Here is a 20,007-nt window from a genome sequence, read left to right as displayed (position 1 = left end):
GGACCAACAGCTGATGGAGATTCCTCCCACCAGCATTCCTAGTTTAGTTAGCAGTCCAGGGAGTGACCAAGCACAGATAGCAGACTTGGTGGATGCGCGACACAGACGCAGAGAGCGGCGCCAGATGGAGGGCGCGGAAAGGAGGCGTAATGCCAGGTTGGCGCGCAAACAACGGCTGCGCCCAGAGGATCCAAGGGAAAAGGGGAGGGACTCTCCCTAATCCTTAAGTTCAGGGGTCTGCCAGTAATTCCCTTTCAAACGGGGACCAACTGTTCCAACGTAGGGCATAGGTACTGTGCTGCTCAGATCTAGTTGCATTCAGTATAGTTGTTAAGTTGTAAAAGAAGAATAAAGCTTTGAAAGGAATTCCTTTGCCTGTGTCTGGACTTGGCTACTGGATTAGACTGAGAGAGGCCTCCAAGGAGCCCTTGACACTGGGGGTTTTGACCACTATTGCCTGCTGCCTCTGTAGCCGGTGATAAAACCAACGAACCACCCACAATTTTGGATTCACATGTAATGAAAACCCCTGTTTTAAACAACCTACAGTTCACAACCCTACATCAAACCATGGGTTCTCTTTGTGGGTTGTTCATGATTAACATCCCATAGTTAACTCATAGTTCTATGTTTGACCGTAATGACAATCCACGGTTTGAAAAACCATGGTTAATTAAACCATGGGTTCTCTTTCTGGTTGTTCATGGTTAACACATCGCAACAGCTCAGAGCTCAACAACTCATGGGTTAAATAAACCATGGGTTAGCGTTATGTGCAAACCAAGTAATACCTGTATGTCCCCAAAATAATTCTCACTCTGTAGTTAGCTTGTAGGTCTTACTATTTATATGCCATACCATTTATATAAGATATGCTACACATCAGCATGAAAATAAAAAAGTATTTTCTTTATCGCTTACTGCAGGATTTTAGATAATGGGCTGTGTGCAATGTAAGGATAAAGAAGCAACAAAACTGACAGACGAGAGGGATGGCAGTTTAAACCAGAGTTCAGGTTATCGCTATGGGACAGATCCCACTCCCCAGCATTACCCAAGTTTTGGTGTGACTTCAATTCCAAACTACAACAACTTTCCCACAGCCGGAGGACAGGGACTGACCGTCTTTGGTGGTGTTAACTCCTCTTCACATACTGGCACATTGCGTACAAGAGGAGGAACAGGTAAGAAATGCATCCATTATCTTTTTTAAAAAGCAAATTTGGAAGTGTCGTCAGTACAAAATAACAATATCGGGCTTTCTGTTATTGAGGATCCTCTGCATTCTTGTCTCACCCGTCTCTAATTTCAGGCCAATGACACGGTTCTTATTCATAAAGGACTCAAGTCACAACACAGCAGAGCACACAAGTATTATTTAGGGTATAATACCTTCTGTGTCCATTTCTACTTCACAGTGCAAGAATGCTCCACACAATGCTCCATTCAGACACACACGCACACACATACACATGCCCCAGTCACACTACTCCTGCTCAGGGATCATGTACATACACTACTTGCACACATCAGCTACATCTCTCATACAGACAGAACATTCATCCTTGCAGCCTTAACAGCTGACCTTGGGATAATGCTGCCTACTACATTTGCTGAATTCCTTCCCACACAATATACTGCACAGAGAATATCCTAACGCTAGAACTCTTACAGCCAGTAGCTACAGAAGTTTCAAAGTCTGCAGCCTATATTTACCTCAGGTTATAAAATTTTGTATTGTTGAGTGCATATGAGATCTGGTGTACCATAAAAGCTAAGAGACTGGGTTATAGAGTCAGGAAGTCCAAAATTGCTGGTTCAAATATCTCCTATATGAGCCATGTCAGTTTGCATGTCATGATAAGCCACCCTGAAAATAAGCCACAGTGTTCGTACGTTAACCCACATTACTTCCCTACAGTTAGGCCCTCTGTGGCTTGCTTCCCCCTTAATCCTTCTGCTCACTCCTGGCACATATCCCATGGGCCTTTGCTGCACAACCTCAGCAGCCTACTCTACTGCTCAGCTATTGAGTGCAAATGCACTCATTAGCAGAGTAGGATTTATTTTGTAGAACTTCTTTCACTTCCAGGGAGATTTGCACATATTTAGCATTATTTTCTTCACCTTCAGGGAGATTTGCATAAATTAAACTTTATTTTATTTTATTTTTACTTTCGCAAACCTCCCTAATTTGCACAAATATCCCCAATAGTTTTTTAAACATTAATAAAGTAAAAATTCTGCAAATCTCCCTGAAGGTGGAAAAAAAATAATGTTAAATATGCACAAATCTCCCCAAATGTGGAAAAAAAAAGGTTAAATGTCTGCAAATCTCCCAGAAAGCAGGGGGGGGGGGGGTTAAATATGTGAAAATCTCTCAAAGATGAAAAAAAAGAAGTGTCACTGTCAAGGGAGGCAACGAGATGGAGGAATGAATTGACTAGTGTCATTTCAAGACATAATAGAGAGGGGATATCATTAGCAAGATTGCAAGGAGCAACTGGGTTTTTCGCCACTCTTGCCAGGAGGATATGTAGCCCTTTCTGACAAGCCATCGTGCTGGGTTTGCATGTCACGACAAGCCACTCTGAAACCCAACAGGTCAATAGGTGGCCTTAGGCAAGATCTTAGATAGGCCCCACCTGAAATATGTGGATAATAACCATCAGGTGTTTTACAGGATTGTTTCAAGGATAACATATGTGAAGTACCAGATGCTCAAAAATAACATTTAGCATTTATATAGTGCTTTTCTGATTTTGAGGTCAAATTCTCGCTCTCGCTGTCTCTCATGCACACACCTTTTGTGCATTATGTGACTTTTACAACATTTTGTACTTTTTGTCCAATCTGATGACAGAGTCTACGGTCTATCTATGCGCCTCCTTCCTTTTCCTCCTATTATGGAATCAGGCATTTGTAAAAAAAAAGTAATACAATGACAATTTGTGAAAGTTGTATTCACATTAGTTTCCCTTTCCATAGGTGTAACTCTTTTTGTAGCTCTGTATGATTATGAGGCAAGAACAGAAGATGACTTAAGTTTTCATAAAGGAGAAAAATTTCAGATACTTAACAGCTCGTAAGTTTTACATTTTTGCATAACCTTCTTAATTATTGTAACGTGATTTGCAACGTCAGCAGCACTGATCTACTTATATCCTCTGTTGTTTTGAAAGAGTCGTGGTACATTAGATTAGGATCACACATTGTCTTTTTTAGGGAGAAGATGGGGATAACAGTATGAAGTGTAGGTTTACTTGAAGTGACTGAAATTAATTTGAGGTTCCACAAGTGTGAGGGTGGGGCGGTTAAATAAACGGTTCTACACCAAATGGCCAAATGGTGTCCAGACTGAAATGTAAACTCATTACTGTTTGTGCTACTGCACAGAAAGATGTATAGAACTGTAACAATGAATTTGGAAAAGGCTTGGAGCCTAGGGGTGTAAAATTTCTGGAAATTTTGAGGCCATGGGGGAAAAAAACATTTTTGGTGGGTGGGGGGGGAGGGAAAATGGAAGTTTTGGGGGGAAATGGAAAAATAAGCAATGCTTAATTTTTTTTAGTGCTCATTACAGATCTAAAGTCACTTTGTTGCTTTATGATAGCCTTCCCCAACCTGGTGCCCTCCAGATATTTTGGACTTTAGCTCCCTTCAGCCTCAGGTAGCATGGCCAGTGGTCAGAAATGCTGGGTATTGTAATCCAGGTTGGAGAAGACTGCTTTAGGAACATAAAGCAGCCTTTCTGTTCCTTTATGTATGACTTAGTTTGCTCATAAAATTATCATTATATTTTAAAACTTTTAAAAGTAAACTCAGTAAATTTGTAATTGCTTTCTGAAAACTGTCAAGAATGCACAATGGTGACTCTACTCACATGTTGGGTAACTGAGCATAAATGTTTATCAGTAAAATATACTTTAGATCAATAATTGTAATAAGGAATGAAAGAAATAACTATGCTGGAAGTCTTACAGAGAGGATTAAAAAAAAAAATTTTCCCCATGGCATCATTATTTCCAGACATTTTACATCTCTAGTCATTCTATAAAAGTGTTCTTATTACATGGTTTTTAGAAAGCATTTTGAGGGGAGTAAAGGCTGAATAACAATATATAAATACTTTGTCTGAAATCCTAAAAGAAAATATTTCATAATCCAAAGCTGTTCAGTTTTTCTGTCTTTGGGGGCTGGGGAAGAACAGTCCTCCGACACACACCCCGCTTTTTTTTTTTTTTTTAATTTTTCCCATTTTTTTCCAGGCCTTCACATCTCTGTTGGAGCCATGGCAAATGAAGTTTTGCATATTGCACGTTGGCCATGATCCATATCCTATGCATATGGAGGGCAAGGTGCACTGGCTCCACATATGGAGAACTGGCAGCAAGCAAGAGGCTGGGCGGACTGGTGAGGGGGCAGGGCAGAGAGGGAAGGAAGGAAGGAATAGGCCAGGCTGACTTACTTCCCCTACATCCTTATTTCAGTAAGATTTCAGTGTTCAGATCTATATTGTACAGAATCACTATACAGTACACAATTCATACTAATTTTTAGGGACCACTTTAGAAGGTTTTGCATTGTTCTCCTTTCAGTAGCAGGGAGATAAGCTTATTGCTTTTATCATCCACCAGTTACACTGGAAAAATTGCCCCTATACCATTCCTGTGAGCTTCCTTTCATGCAGTGGTACTTCTTTCTCAATTTCCCATTCTGGAGTCCTCACTACCTACATGCAAAGTGGCTTTTTAAATTTGGGAGCTTTTAAAGCCTCTCTCTATACACTTCAGGGGGGTGCAGTTTGGAGAGGCTGCTAAGTATGCCATTGTACATGTGTGCATCATGTGACTGGAGCTGCTGAATCAACCCACACCAACACATTCTTTAGAAGAGATGCAAACTGTACAAAATACAGCAGTCCAATGAATGTTCCATATCTCTTCACTTGGAAAATCTTCTCCATTATTACATGGCACAGGCCACAATGTTGATGGATGTGATAGAATATCTCCACCTAGTGGATTTTCTAGGCAAGAGTAGCAAAATTAAGGGCAATAAATGGGTTCAGCATACATTTGGCTGTTGAGCATACATTTGGCCATCCCATCATTACTGAGTTGCATATTCTACTTTCTCTTCCTTTAATTATGAATCCTGCAAAGCTGTGTCTCTTCTAATCCAGAATGAACTTGTAATGAAGGGTGGCAAGTTACATCTATAATCGTTATGATAAGTAACTTTAAATCAAGAGTGGAAATTCCTCATGCTTTTTCCTCTTCCTTTTCAGGGAAGGAGACTGGTGGGAAGCCCGTTCCTTGACTACAGGAGAAACTGGTTACATTCCCAGTAATTATGTGGCTCCAGTCGACTCTATCCAAGCAGAGGAGTATGTTTTTGTTTTTATTTTACTACTTAGTGCTGTGCATGAAGGATGTGCAAGACATTTGTGTGCATGATCGTGGTGCTTTTCAAATAATCTAACATCATACTGGTTTCCTTTTTCATACCTGGGTGGGAAGAGAAGAAAAAAACTAAGGCACTTTTTATCAGGCCAAAGTAAGAACACTCGGAATTTCCTGGCCTGGATAGATATCCCTTATGTTGTAGCTAGTGAGTTAGTGTAGAAGATAAACTGCCTACATTTTGCACACGCTAACTGGCTAGAGCTAAATGCATAATAATGGCAAGCTGAGCAACATATATCCTTTGATAACACTTAACATTTAAAAACTGTATTCATGATTTGGGGAATATTGCTGCATTTTCACAATACAGTGTCAGTGCAAGCTCCATTGAAACTGAGGTACTAACAGTGTGGTCCAAACCATATCTGCTGAAAATTAAATCCCATTGAGTTCAGGGACTTATGTCGAGTCAAGTGTGTTATAGGTTTTCAGCCTAAATCTTAAATGAGCATATAGTCAGTTATCAGCAGGTCTGTCTATGTAAGCAGTTCAGATGGGAAGTTAATCTGACCGCAGCTTAAACGGCTGCAGATTTCTCTTCTCCATTCAGCTTTTCCAGTATGTTTCAGAGGAAGCAGCATGCTACTCATAGAACATGTTCAGCCACAATAAGCCAGGGTTCTGGAGAATTCTGCCTTATTGTTTACGCGCAGCATGCTCATGCATGCTGCTTGACCACATTTGCTGCAAGTGGGAGGGCCTGAACAAACCACAGACCACCCCCAGCCCCATCTGTGTTTTGTTTATCATGATGTCCAAACTGGGAATTTTGGCTTATCTCTCCTAAAACAAACCAGAGTCATAAGCCAACAACAAACCATGGCTTATAACTTTGGCTTGTTTGGGGAGAGTTCCCGGTTCAGGCATCATGATAAAGCATGGACAGATGGAGAGTCCATGGTTTGTTTAACCACTCCTGCTTGCAGGAGAATCCAAGTGGGAGTGATCAAGCAGCATGCACCAGCATGCTGGATTCCCTAGAAATCTGACTTATCATGATGTGTGAACCAGGCCATTGACTGCTGCTGTTGTCGTTCTTCTACACTTTCTTTCATGATCAGAAGAAGTCTTGCACTATCCATAACAGTTCTGTAGTTAATATTCTCAGGGCACAATAAGGAATTGGGTGATTATTACAAATGCTCCTTAAATGATATACTGCAGAGGTAGTGAGTGTTTTTGGCTTGTAGGCACATTTGAAAATTTGGGAAGCTGTCCTGAGCACAACTGTGAAATGCCCGCCATGGATGGGCATGGCTAGTCACAAAGGACAAGTAACCTGCCCAGAGGCATTCATGAGAAATTAAGAAGGCAGCAGATAGAGGCTTTGAAGCAATATTTGCTTTGAAGCAATCTCAGCTGCCAGTAAGGAAATATAAACATATAAACAAAATATAAACAATGTTAAAATAAAAATTGGCTTCTCAGTAGGCACCAAGGAAGGTGTCTGGGGCACATTGGTGCCTGTGGCATCATGTTGCCTATCCCCAATCTACTGTATAAAAGCCTGTAAAAATTAAGCCATACTGTTCAGCCTCTGTTTTAAAATGTAATTTTTACGGTATTTTTGTTTAGATGGTACTTTGGCAAGCTTGGCCGAAAGGATGCTGAGAGGCAGCTGCTGTCATTTGGAAATCCACGAGGAACCTACCTGATTCGTGAGAGTGAAACCACCAAAGGTATAGCCATTTTTTAACTGTTAAGCGGGGGGCAGGGGGGGATTGAAGCTAAACAGAGTAATGACTTAATTTCAAATAATACTGAAACTGGCATACGCACATTGATTTTTCATGTAACCTTTGAGTACCAAAGTTAAATCCAGCATGATTTGTTAATGAATAATCATCATATCCAGTTCATTACTTTTGCATTGGGGATGATTGCGTCATTATCTTCTTGAGTGGAGAAAAGCAGATGCAAAGTTATGGGTTGACTTGTCAAACCTTAGCATTTTTGTAGAATTCTGCAAAGCTCAAGGGGAAGAGGGAGGTTGCAAATGAAGACAAAGGGATCCTATTCAGATATATAGCATTCATATTATGATTGACCATTAGTTTTGCTTGAGTAATGAGAAAGGATTTGCTGGGCATGAGTTTTAAATGGCCCATAAACTGTCAAGCAATTCAGAACTATTCTTGAGTTTAAAAGCACTATAGAGATGTTAAAATAGCTACTTGGAGCAGATTTATTCAACACTTGCCTTTACAGTGCTATCACATGTATTACACATAGACGCACATGCATGCACACACTCATAGAAACACACAGGCACTCGCATACATGCATGCGCACACATGCGCACATGCACTTCCTTGTCCTCCACCTTCTCCCGGTGACCCTTGCTGGCATCGCTGTTTTCGCACTGCCATTGGCAGCATGGAAGCAGCAGTCCTGGCTGCTTCTTGGATGCCAGGAGGAGGAGGAAGCCTCCTTCTCTCTCGGTGACCTCACTGGGCATCGATGACTCCACAGCTCCATTGGCAGCACAAAACCAGTAATACCCAGCTGCTACAGGGTAAAGCCTCCTCCTCTCCCATGACCCTGTTGAGCACTGCTGCTTCTGTCCCACCACTGATGGTGTGGTAGCAATGATGCTGAGGGTGGGGGGGAGGAATTTGGTGGCAGCAGCATGGGGAAAGCTTGGGGGCCACACAAACGGTGTCCTTAGGCCACAGGTTGTGCACCCCTGATTTTGAATAAGCCTATTTCCTTTATCTACATGTAGCTTTTATTTTTCATGTTAAAAAGGTGCCTATTCATTATCTATTCGTGACTGGGATGATATGAAAGGAGATCATGTCAAACATTATAAAATTCGCAAACTTGACAATGGAGGATATTACATTACAACCAGGGCACAGTTTGAAACCCTTCAACAGCTTGTTCAGCATTATTCAGGTAATTTTTCAAATAAATATTTGGTAATTATCTCAGTTCCTGTAAAATATAAATGCTATCTATAGAACATTTTTCTGCAGAAAATATTAAGGAACTTTATTCCATCTTATATTTTCTGTTGATCTTTATACATATTATTTAGGAAAGAAATGTTTTTTGTGAACCTTCCATATGATGAGAGCAAAATATTTTTTTTTTAAAGAAATCATTGCTTATTTCTAGAAAAATCTTTATACCACTACAAAGTAAAATTTCTTCAACCTGGTGCCCTCCAGGTGTTCTGGACTACAACTCCCATTGGTCATGCTGGCCGGGTCTGGTGGGATTTGAAGTACAAAACACTCTGAGGTCACAGGTTGGGGAAGGCTGATATAAAACCCTGGAGAAGTCATTAGGATGACTAGGCAGTTCTACCTAGCTATTTAGCATTTCTGACGGAGGGGAGGTGTTTTTCATCCTTGCTGAAAAGAATTCTTATTTGCCTGTTAAGGTGGTGCATTTATTTGTTCTTTATGTTCAGAATTTAAGATTAGAATTAAGTTTTCACACCCAGAATTTCATTTTGAGTTTCCCCAGATTCATCGTCACCTTTGTATCAACGTTGTAATTTAAATGTTAGAACCTGTAAAAACTCGGAGGCATTTGAATGACCTGGTTCGCATGATCACCATGACTTAAATAAGCCATGGTGGTTTGTGGTGCATGTCAGGCGGCTTTTGAATAACCCTACAACAGGTCATGGTTTATGCAAGGGTTGTTTATGCCTCGCACAACTCACCCCCGCCAGGTTTGGATGACAAGACAAGCCGTGGTCTCAACTTAAATATTCAAAATGGTCACCTGCACACTCCGTAACCCACCGTGGCTTAAATAAGCCAAGGTGGGCTGTTTGTGCAAACCAGTCCATTATAAACATTTGGGAGGGGTGCTTTTGTTCATGTCCTGAAGATTTTAAATATCTCATTCATTTCCCTTATATGTCCTTCATGTTAATTTTAGGGGAAATAGCAAATTCATGGGAACGCTGTTTTCAGATGCATACACTTAGCAGATGTCGTTTTAAGTGACAGCCACAGTCTCCTGAATGGATATATTAACTATTGATAATTTTGGGATTTAAAGTCCTCTGTGAAAATAAGAAAATACTTAGGCTATACATATTTTCCTTAGCGGCCTTACATGGGCTAATAGCTCACTTAGCCCTTGAATTCTGTGGGGCTATTTGCAAGCTTCTTTTGACAAATACCTGTTCAATCATGTTATCCAAATCTTCTTTCCAATGAAGAGCTGAGTAAAATTACAAGCCCATTTAACAAAGGGCCTCAACAAACTGATGAAACTTCTGGCATTGCCTTCATAGATACTGAACTGGAATCCTTGGAATTAAAAGCACTGTTAAGCTGATATCTTTACACACTTACATGGGAGTAAGGTCATTGGAGCTTACGTCTTGAGGTCATTGGAGCTTACGTCTGAGTAGACATGCACAGGATTGTACTGTTAGCCTTCAGATAATCTGAAATCTTTACAAATCTTTAAACATTTTCATTGAGAACACTTCCATGGTTATAAGCCTAAGGGAGCAATCCTATGGCCGCTAGTCAGTGGCTAGACGGCCATAGGATATGTGGTTTTCCGGGAACCAACCTCTGAGCCCGCGCTCCAAGGTCCATTCCCAGAGAAACGACCTTCCCCCCCGCACCTTCTGCACTGCCTCGCAGTCAGCGTGGAACAGCCCCATGCTCCTCGCTTGGAAGAGGAGAGAGGAGCGGCCAAAACGGGGCCCTCCAGGGGGTGTTCCAGGGTGGGGAAGGCGGAAATGCCAGTATGGCACATCCTATGAGTCGTCCGGCAGCCTCCTCCCCCACTCCTCCTGCCCGCAGCTAGACAGCCGAAATCGGCTGTCTAGCTGCAAATGCAGGGCAAGAGAAGTGCAGAGGGAATGATCCCCTCCGTGCTTCTCCTGCCCTGCATTGGATAGGTGGTCACCTCCGAGTTCGGAGGCAGCCGCCTATCCCAATAGGATTGCATCCTTAGTTAGTTAGGAACAGCGTAGGCCAGGGTCTGGCAGAAGGTAGATTTAGATTTACTGGTAGATCTCCCGATGATGTTCAAGAAAAAATTCCGACTTCCAATGGTTTAACAACAGTGAAAATGAAAAATGTTTTTCCCCCCTCCTAAAATAGGCTGCTGAAATCAAGAAAGCTTGGGGGGAAACCAGAGTAGATTCGTGCATGAAAGGATTTGTATGTGAGTCCCAGTTCTGGTACTGAAAACAAATTCCTAGGTGGAGTATGTGCTCAGAGGAATCTTGTCTGCAATACTATGTCCGCCTTCCTGAACCACTATTTTGCTATTTTGCACCTGGCTCAGGTGGGCGGACCTCAGGGTTCTAGCGAAAAATAAAGTCTAATGTCTGCCCACCCCTGATGTAGGCCACGCAGGTGACAAGCCTAGTGAAAGCCCTTACACATAGCAAGGTGGATCACCACATGCATACCCATGCACATACATGTGCAGGGGAGCACATATATCTGTCGCTTAAAAGGGAATCCGTGCATGTGTACACTCTGGCACATACACAGACTGGAGTGTTTAATGTGGCCAAGACAGTGGCTCCTCTAAACCTTCCCTGGGTAGAGGTAGCTGTCCCTGAAGCTGCCATCACCACTCTTTGGTTGTAGAGTCTACCTTCTACCTACCCTGAGCATTTCAACTAAGTTGTGGTCACCCCTGTCTTAGCTTTCCCTCTCCCCACCTTCTCCCTCCCACATATCTTCAACCAGTGTTTCCATGGAGAAGGAGGGATGGAGACAATTGCCATCATCCACAGGCTTTATCCTAGAATATGCAGATTCGGTACAACAGCCTTCCCCAGCCTGGTGCCCTACAGATGTTTTTGACTGCAATCCCCATCAATTCTGATCATTGGCCATGTTGGCTGGGGATGGTGGGAGTTGTAGTCCAAAAATCTGCTGTGCACAGGACTGGGGAATGCTGGTCTACAATCTGTTTAGCAGAGGGTTTCCACAAATGTCATCCACATTCTTGCCTGAAATTACTTCTAATTGACTTATGCTTCAACAGCTTCCACTGTAACTATACAGTACAATATGCAAATGCTGAAACTGATGGCCTTGGTTCATACCTATTGCTTGCTATGACTAACTTCTTACCAGTCCTGTGCAGGTCGTATGGAAAGATGGTACATAGCACCCATTGAGCTCCCTAGAAATGCATATTTTATTTAAAATAAAATACTTTACCAAACATTATTATTATTATGTGAACAGAAACACTCATAACTATTAATACTTAGGGTTGTATCTAATAGTGTCTATCTGCAGGAAGAATGGACACTACTGATGGAATGGATTCCCCCTCTCCTCTTCACCTTTCATGACTCCCCCAATCTGTTCTAGAGAGTTGGGGGACCCTCTCAAGGAGATTTGGGGGGTGCAGGGGGCAGGAGAGGAAGGGGAACTCCCGTTCCATGAGTAGAAGTCGACTCACATGACATTAGGTGGAGCCCAATATATTTTTTCCTCTCTGCATTAGCAAGTATTGGCATTACATACAAACAGATATTACTAGCGATACAAACACCACCTTTATTATTATTTTTTAGAAATACCTAAATTCAAGAAACTTCTGGGAGTATGATTGGTATGAAATATTAATTGTACTTTCCTTCCACAAATCTATATTGGATGTGTAATTATTTTTTAAAATAAATTTACTGAGGCTTTTTAAAGCTGATATTAATTTTTTCTGCACATTATAGTTAACATGCATGTTTGATTACAGTGAAAAACTATTGATAATCCATACTTTTCATTATACCACTATTTTGAAAAAGTGGAAATGCATGTATGTACAGTTTGCTTAGTTTTTTTAAATTAGCTTTTACGTTTTTTAGATTGTGTGAGTGTATGCACATATGTGAGCCATGTGCCTTGAGACAGTGTTCTATAAACCTTATGTAAAGTTCTTATCTTCAAGATGTTTGTTATCTTTCAAGGAACTTCCTTTATAATAAATGTCTTTTGATAGACTGACTCTAGGAGATCATACCTATAACAGTGTCTAAGATCATTCAGTATTTAAAATGTTCCAAAAACTAGTACAAATGAATATGCTTGGGATTACTCTGGTATCATTTTATTTCTGTTTGTAACATTACTCAGTGTTTCTCTGTTGCTATATTCAAGCAAGCTCTGTAAAAAATTCTGGCCTTCTCTTTTTGCTTGGCCCAAGGTTATGCTAACTGGATGAGTTCTTATCATTTATGCCTCTGCTGTTTTTAGCATTAATGAATACTGCGTATAACTCTCAGGCATTGCCTCCCTGTACTCTGTAGCATCAAAGCACTCCATTTTGCTGCTAAGGTCTATTTATTCTGTTCACATGCAGCCTTTCATATGCTAATAGTTCGTTTCTTTTTGTCTGCACTCTGCTGTTAGTGTAGTGCTCGAATATCCATGGCAGATATTTGCAACTAGCAGGAAAATCTACTGCTTCAGAGGCGCTTCTGCATGGCTGTCAGTCTAGAGATTTGGCTCAAATCAAGATGTGAACATGCTAGCTGGTGAGGAGAGCAGTAAATAGCCACCACTGAACAGCAGCTGAAGGAAAGGATGCCCCTCAAACTTAACAATGGGCCTATTGAGAGCATCTGAGGCAGGGAGAAGCTTGAGTTGCACTGTGCAGGTGTGCTGCTGGTGAATGGCCAGCATCTCCCTGTTTGGGTGGGGCCAATGACAACATCAGCCAGCCATATCCCTTCACTGTGCTGCATGATCCACTGCTTGTCTCGTTTGCCTTCAGCAGATCCCCACTGATAAGGAAGCAGGTGATTTCTTAGTGGCAACCAGTTGGTGCTTTCTGCCCCACTCCACCAGCCACCATGGGATATGACTTTCAGCTTTCTTCCTCTCTACAGATCCTACCTATATATACCTCTTCTACCCCTGTATTCTCTCCTAGCCTTCCTCCCCCTGGCCTTCTTCTGTAAAAACAAAAAATAAGCTGCCTCAAACTATTTGGAAGCACATCTATTTATTTTATTTGTTACATTTCTTTCCCACCATTCCTCCAAGGAACCCTAGATAAAGTACATAATCCTCCTCCTTTCCATTTTATCCTCACGGCAACTCTGTTGGGTAGGTTACGCTGCAAGTCAGTGACTGGCCCAAAGTAACCCAGTGAGTTTCATGGCCAAGTGGGGACTAGAACCTGGTCTCCCGGGTCCCAGTCCAACACTCTCGCCACTACGCCATGCTGGCTCCCATTTTGTTAGTGAATAAAAGCACTCTTAAGATGGTAAACAAAAAAATTGGTGGCAAACCACTGTGGAGCCTTAGGCCAAATGTCGCTCATTTTCAAGCTAAATTTGCCTTAATAAGGGTCATCAGTGGTTTGTTGCTGTATTTCAGCAGCAAAGCACCACGTGGGGTTATTGTCACCACATTGTTGACAGTAGCAGTGTGGCTGTGGTGGCTGCTGGAGTGAGGGCCACAGTGGGGTTATGGGGTATGGAAAGTGGCTTCCAGTTAGTTTCCCACCCCTGCAGTAGATACTGCAATCCACTGAGTAGCTGTTCTTTTAAGAAACCTAATCATGATTTTAAAATGGCCTTTTTCTGCCTAAAATCTGCCCAAAACTGTGTTCACATGACCAATGGAAACAGCAATATTTGTGCAGAAGTTACTTAGGAGGGCATGCCTTACTTTTACACTGCCTCACATTTCTCCCAGGTTTGAGACCCGGGTTAAGTGAGAATCCTGGTTAGCTCTAACTGAAGTTAACACTGGCACTGCCATGGTTAGATCCAATAGGAACAAATTATTCTTCAAAAGGGAGAGGCTGGATTAGGAAATGCACAATCCTGCAACTCATGGCAATTTCTTAACCATGGTTAAGCAAGTAGGAATATTTGTCTGCAACTGCCCACCGTGGAGTTGTGTGAGATTTTCCAGAGTTCTTCTCTGCTTTGCTTTCTATAGAAGAAGTCATTCTTTTCATTAGATGAAAGGAGATGCATAGGAGGCTCTATTGTGCTAATATTCAGATGAACAAAGAGTGCAGGGCTAGGGGTATGATGCTTCAAAAAGGACATATCGTTGCCCTCGTTTTGTTCTTGTGTTAATTCTTCTCTTAAAACTAATTCACACATTGCAAGGAAGGAGCAAAAAAAAGCAGCACAACACTACAAAGAAGCACCTGGAGGAAGTGCCACTGGGGAATGACTTCATAATCCGCCAATCCCATGTAATTTTTCACGTATGGACATAATCAGAGGAAGATGATGGAAGGACCATGGGAAAGTAGCATCTATACCGCTCTGGTAACATATGTTCTGGCTTTTATCAAGCAACTTCTTGTTGCATATGGAACTGCTCTGACCCAAATATGCAATGTATGACAGGCAAGCGCTTGCTGTTTCATATGTATGCAAGAGTTACTTGATTGCTTATGGAGAATCACTCTGGCAAAACAAACATGCCCTTCCTCTTATTATTGTAAACAAACCTCTCTTCTGATAAGAGAATATTTACTCTCTGAATAAAATTATCAAATATTATGTAGAAGAAACACCAAAATCTCTCAGTATGTGAGTGGTCAGGCCCTACTGTTGGATACAGAAGACCAGTACTTGTAAGCTTGAGCCATTCTGCAGCCTACAGTGAGAAAGCCCCAGCTGTAGTGACCATACTCATCTGTTGGATCATGGCTTGCCTATCTGCTGGGAGAAGTGAAGTCATAATCTGTGGCAACATTAAAATACAAACACATCCAACACTTAGGGCATTTGTCCATGAATACCTGGGGGAGAAACTCTTGCAAATCTTACTAGCTTTGCTGTGCTTCTTTTTAATGCAAACCACAATATATAACTTAAAACAATTGTTTGAAATTCAGACTTGCATAAAGGCCATAACATTAAATGTGGGGGGGGGGGGGGAGAGGCTGAGAATCACTCGGATACTTTAAATGAATATTGTATCATGTTATACCAACTATATAAATATGCAGAATGTTGCAATAACAAAAAGCAGTTGAGAGATGATTTATCAATGGATTATACAAAACTAAGAACAGGATTACTAAAGGTTCGTGATATGGAGGTCCCAAAGTAGAGTTTCAAAAACGAATGTTTTAAGTGTGCGGTGTATTTATTTTCAAGCTCTTTTTGGATTGCTACTAACAGATGATGTAACTTGTTTACTAACATTGTTTTTCTTGCTTGCTGTGTTTGTTTCATGTTACTGTTTTCTTTTCCCTATGCTTCACTTCTGCTTCATCAGAGAGAGCTGCAGGTCTTTGTTGCCGCTTAGTAGTCCCTTGTCATAAAGGGATGCCAAGGCTTACTGATCTGTCTGTCAAAACCAAAGATGTCTGGGAAATTCCACGAGAATCACTACAGTTGATCAAGAGACTGGGAAATGGGCAGTTTGGGGAAGTATGGATGGGTATGCAGAGAAAACATTTTAATTTTTTTAATAGTCTCCCACCTTTTGGAGACAAGTATGGAAGATGGAATGTGGAAACAAAATGAGTTGTGACCAGCAGCATCAGAGAGCAGATGTCTTCAACTGCTTAGAATAACATGCTCCTGACATGGAAAACTTTTCATTCTAAGCACTGAGTAATTTGTACAGGGGAGAAGCCAGTATCATATCCTCCCCTGCCTCTACTTGTCATGTTTGACAAACTGCCTTCAGCTTAACTATCAAGCTTCACACATTCTAATCTGTTAGTGACGCAAAGTTTTGTCATGAGCCTGCTATCTAGAAATTAACTGAACACGGACACCGAAGGACAAAACCACCTTCCATCTTTCTCTGTGCATGAAATAATTATGTGAATTATAAGTATTTCTTTTATTAATTTCCTTTCCTGTAGAGAAAGCTGATGGTTTATGTTTTAACTTAACTATGGTTGCATCGAATCACACTCCACAAACTGTCGGATTGGCTAAGGATGCATGGGAAGTTGCACGCGGTTCATTGTTTCTGGAAAAGAAGCTGGGTCAGGGCTGTTTTGCTGAAGTGTGGAGTGGTAAGGCAGTGAAAAACTGTTCTCTTTGGGCTGGATACATAAAGCCATCATGAAAGGCATTATGAAACCAAGAGAAATAATGTTGCCACATAAATCTACATTTTTGATATGATCCATCAGTGGAAAGGCCTAGTCTGTCAATTTGCTGTGCAAGTCCACTTAGACTAGACCACCCTGACCTGGTTCACATGACACGGTGCAGCTCGTCATGGGTTATTTAACCTATGATGAGTCGCAATACCCATGGGTACCCCTTTGTATAAACCCCTTTGTTTAACCCTCACATAACCTATGCTCGCCAGGTTCACACAACATGACAACCCCTGAGCAGGGGTTGGATATGCAAAATAGCAGCTGCATGCGCCTTACACGCACTGCAGCCTCACCATGGGCTTTCGTGTCTTGCGAACCACCTCCTAAGTGCACAGTGTCACAGATTGCGTAACACTGATCTTGCAAGAATGGTATTGGAGCTTTGCAGCAGATATAGAGTTTGCATTTGGGTGAAGACAATACTGTATGCCAGTTCCTAAGTTCCATCATTTTTAGCCAGTCCAAGAAATGGAATCTAGGCTTGGGCTATGCAAATTTGTGCTGGCTCATTTCACAGTACTTTCTATTCTACTTTCTATTGGACAAAGTAAATAGACAAAGTAATTTGGGATGCAACTGGAGAGGCACAAAACCTGCCCCATACACCAGAATAACTAGGGGTAGGTAGCACAGGTCAGGTTTAGCTTGTAGGGGTTGTTCTCAAGTTCACCCCTTTACTTTTGCCCACACAAGTGAATGGCTTCCACACATCTATGAGGAAAGCAATGCACTAGATGTTGTGGTGAGGGAAAATGCTGCCTTTATCCTTGATGGTGGGTGGTCTGATGAAATATACAGTTCCTCCTTCCACACATGTACACATACATATACAGGGTGTTTCAAAATGATGGACCCAATTTCAAAGCAGTATATTTCACAATGACAATATGTTACAATTACACCAAAAGTTAAAAATGGTTTAATGAGTTATCAAGTTTTACTAACCATTTTATAAATGCTCCATGTGCCCTCCACCTGCTGTACGGACAATATCGAGACGATAGTTGAATTCGCCCCAAAAACCTCTCAAAGTGTCTTCTTCCACTGAAGTCACCGCTGCCGTGATTCTGTTTTTGAAGTCATCCAGATTAGTCGCTAATGGTGGCACAAAAACATGTTCTTTGACGTATCCCCACAAGAAAAAGTTGCAGGGTGTAATGTCTGGAGATCTTGGGGGCCAAGAGTGTAGCATCAAGTCTTGGGGCCCCATGCGGCCTATGTAACGTTGAGGCAGTGTGTCATTTAGAAAACAACGAACCTGCAGGTGCCAATGTGGCGCTGTTTGTGCACTGAGAGAGGCATCTAGCGGTAATCATTTATTTATTTATTTATTTATTGCATTTCTATCCCGCTTTTTTTTCCTCTTGCAAGGAATCCAAGGCGGCTTACATTATCCTCCTCCTCTCCGTTTTATCCTCACAACAACAACCCTGTGAGGTAGGTTGGGCTGAGAGTCTGTGACTGGCCCAAAGTCACCTAGTGAGCTTCCATGGCCAAGTGGGGACTAGAACCCTGCTGTCCCAGCACCCAGTCCATCACTTTCACCACTACACTGCACTGGCTCTCATTTGAAACTCTATGCCCCACCCTTTCAAGTGGTAAGAGTTTCATTCATGGGCGGTTTGTGGTTGCAGAGATACACCAATTTCAAATCGGATCCATCTTTTTGAAACACCCTGTATAATTAAAACAGGCCTTTTGCTAGTTACAATTAAGTAGCTAACAGTGCAATCGTATGCGTGTCTACTTAAAACTAAGTCCCACTGAGTTCAGTGAGACTTACTCCCAGATAACTGTGTTTAGGATTGCAGGTTTAGCAACTTTGTTGTGGGGTTTTTTAGTATACGCACTGCCAGTTATCCCATATATGTGAGGACAAATTAACTATGTGCGTTCACATTAACAACGTAACCTCTTCTTTGATCCAATTTGCTGGTTATTTTTTCCACTTAAAAATAAGTCTTCTCATTTCAGAACACTGCAAAACAAAATTCAGGGATAATTACTAAGTAAAACAGCCTTTGCGTTGAAAACAGATCAAACATCACAAGAAAATTTGTTTTAGCTGATGTATGAATCCCTGCATTACCATGCTCACAGTTTCAGATCCAGTGCAGAACTAATTTGGACAAGAGACTATGAATTCCTTCTCTCTGTGTTTTAATTTTTTTAAATAAAGAATATATTTGGTGTGCTGGTTTGGCCAGTGCTGTACATAGTCTTCCATTAGGATTTTTTTTTTCTATTGACTTCCTTCAAGTAAATGGAACTAAGTTTAGCACTGAAACATTAATCATAACAATTTAGTCCAATAAATTCTGCTGATTTATGCAAGATGCTCAGAACCCAGAGCTTCTTGCCAACAGAGGCAGATAAATGACCTCTAAGGAGCTCAGTGCTATATCTTAGCCATGCAATAACTCTGTGAAGTAGATTAAGCTAAGATACAGTGGCATGTCCTTAGTTACTCAGTGAGCTTTATAACTGAGGATTTAAAGCCAGTTTCCCATATCTGTACTCATCCCTCTAGTTCAGGGGTGTTGAACCTCTTTTAGCCCAAGGGCCAAACAGTATTTCAGAGAAGCTTTCTGGGACCACATTCCAGCCATGGGTGAGGCTGAAAGCAAAAGGAGTGAGGCCAAAGGCAAATGGGTTAAAGTAAAAATACCAGCATATTTTTGCTTAAAGCTCTTACTGCCAGAAACTCAGCCTGATTTCAACCTTTTAGAAGGGGGGGGGGAGACTGAAAGTCAGGGAACCATCAAAGATCAGTGGTTGGGGAAAGGCCTTCTGGAGAACCCTGGAGGCCCAGATTGGGACTCTAATTTGGCCCTCGGTCTTGAAGTTTTATGCCCGTGCTCTAGTACTACAGTGGATGGCTCTAGATTAAATTAACAGGGTAACCAAAATTCTGCAGCTGCATTAGTGTACACTGCCTCTTAGATGTCACACTTATTTACTTTTACTACTCCTGTTCTTTAATATTTACAATAATGCAAATGGTGTTCTCTGAGCTCTCCAGGCATGGGATGTCTCCACTGACAGTATTTGTGGATTTTTTGTAGGTACGTGGAATGGTAATACTAAAGTGGCAATAAAGACACTGAAGCCAGGTACAATGTCCCCAGAATCGTTTCTGGAGGAAGCTCAGATCATGAAAAAGCTAAAGCATGACAAACTGGTCCAGCTTTATGCTGTGGTGTCTGAAGAACCTATCTACATTGTCACAGAGTATATGAGTAAAGGTAGGTTAAGAATTGCTCCCTCATTGATAACATGTTTAAGGCGCTTGTAGATGTGACGGAAGTAACCATCTGTAGTGAGAAGTACTGCATTAGATTGCTTAATGCAGATTAGCTGCACAATTAACCATTTGTTCATCTATTATGTTTAAAGCCTGGATAAATAGGCTGGTGTTCCCATACTTGGTTCCGTACAGCATTTTAACAATGGACCTGCATATTCAAGACTGCTTAAAGCAAATTTC

General features: G+C 41.5%; 1 protein-coding gene and 1 long non-coding RNA gene across 13 annotated transcripts in view; one reads left to right on the top strand and one right to left on the bottom strand.

The window, feature by feature from the left end:
- Nucleotides 1–20,007, top strand: part of FYN (FYN proto-oncogene, Src family tyrosine kinase) — a 147,397-nt gene that overhangs the window by 113,517 nt on the left and 13,873 nt on the right. For 5 of the 12 annotated variants that reach the window (XM_084827331.1, XM_084827332.1, XM_084827333.1 and 2 more), the window contains 7 exons: nucleotides 927–1,184; nucleotides 2,989–3,085; nucleotides 5,291–5,389; nucleotides 7,044–7,147; nucleotides 8,217–8,366; nucleotides 16,272–16,427; nucleotides 19,586–19,765. In XM_084827331.1, coding sequence (XP_084683457.1) covers nucleotides 938–1,184; nucleotides 2,989–3,085; nucleotides 5,291–5,389; nucleotides 7,044–7,147; nucleotides 8,217–8,366; nucleotides 16,272–16,427; nucleotides 19,586–19,765 — 1,033 coding nt within the window. In that variant the 5' untranslated portion in view covers nucleotides 927–937. Of the gene's footprint in view, nucleotides 1–926; nucleotides 1,185–2,988; nucleotides 3,086–5,290; nucleotides 5,390–7,043; nucleotides 7,148–8,216; nucleotides 8,367–15,673; nucleotides 15,839–16,271; nucleotides 16,428–19,585; nucleotides 19,766–20,007 lie in introns of all 12 variants that reach the window. The other 7 variants (XM_084827336.1, XM_084827339.1, XM_084827338.1 and 4 more) reach the window with 2 other exon arrangements.
- LOC146359425 (uncharacterized) overlaps nucleotides 17,373–20,007 on the bottom strand; it is a 41,771-nt gene continuing 39,136 nt past the window's right edge. Inside the window, exon 5 of the long non-coding RNA XR_014786653.1 lies at nucleotides 17,373–18,498. This is a non-coding gene — a long non-coding RNA (uncharacterized LOC146359425). The remainder of the gene's footprint in view (nucleotides 18,499–20,007) is intronic.

The sequence above is a fragment of the Heloderma suspectum genome, chromosome 1 (assembly GCF_057233095.1).
Source record: "Heloderma suspectum isolate Gila_16-S chromosome 1, 16-S_ref, whole genome shotgun sequence".
NCBI classification, from domain to species: Eukaryota; Metazoa; Chordata; class Lepidosauria; order Squamata; family Helodermatidae; genus Heloderma; species Heloderma suspectum.
The sequence above is the reverse complement of the archived record's forward strand: the minus strand, read 5'-3'. Positions and strand labels throughout refer to the sequence as shown.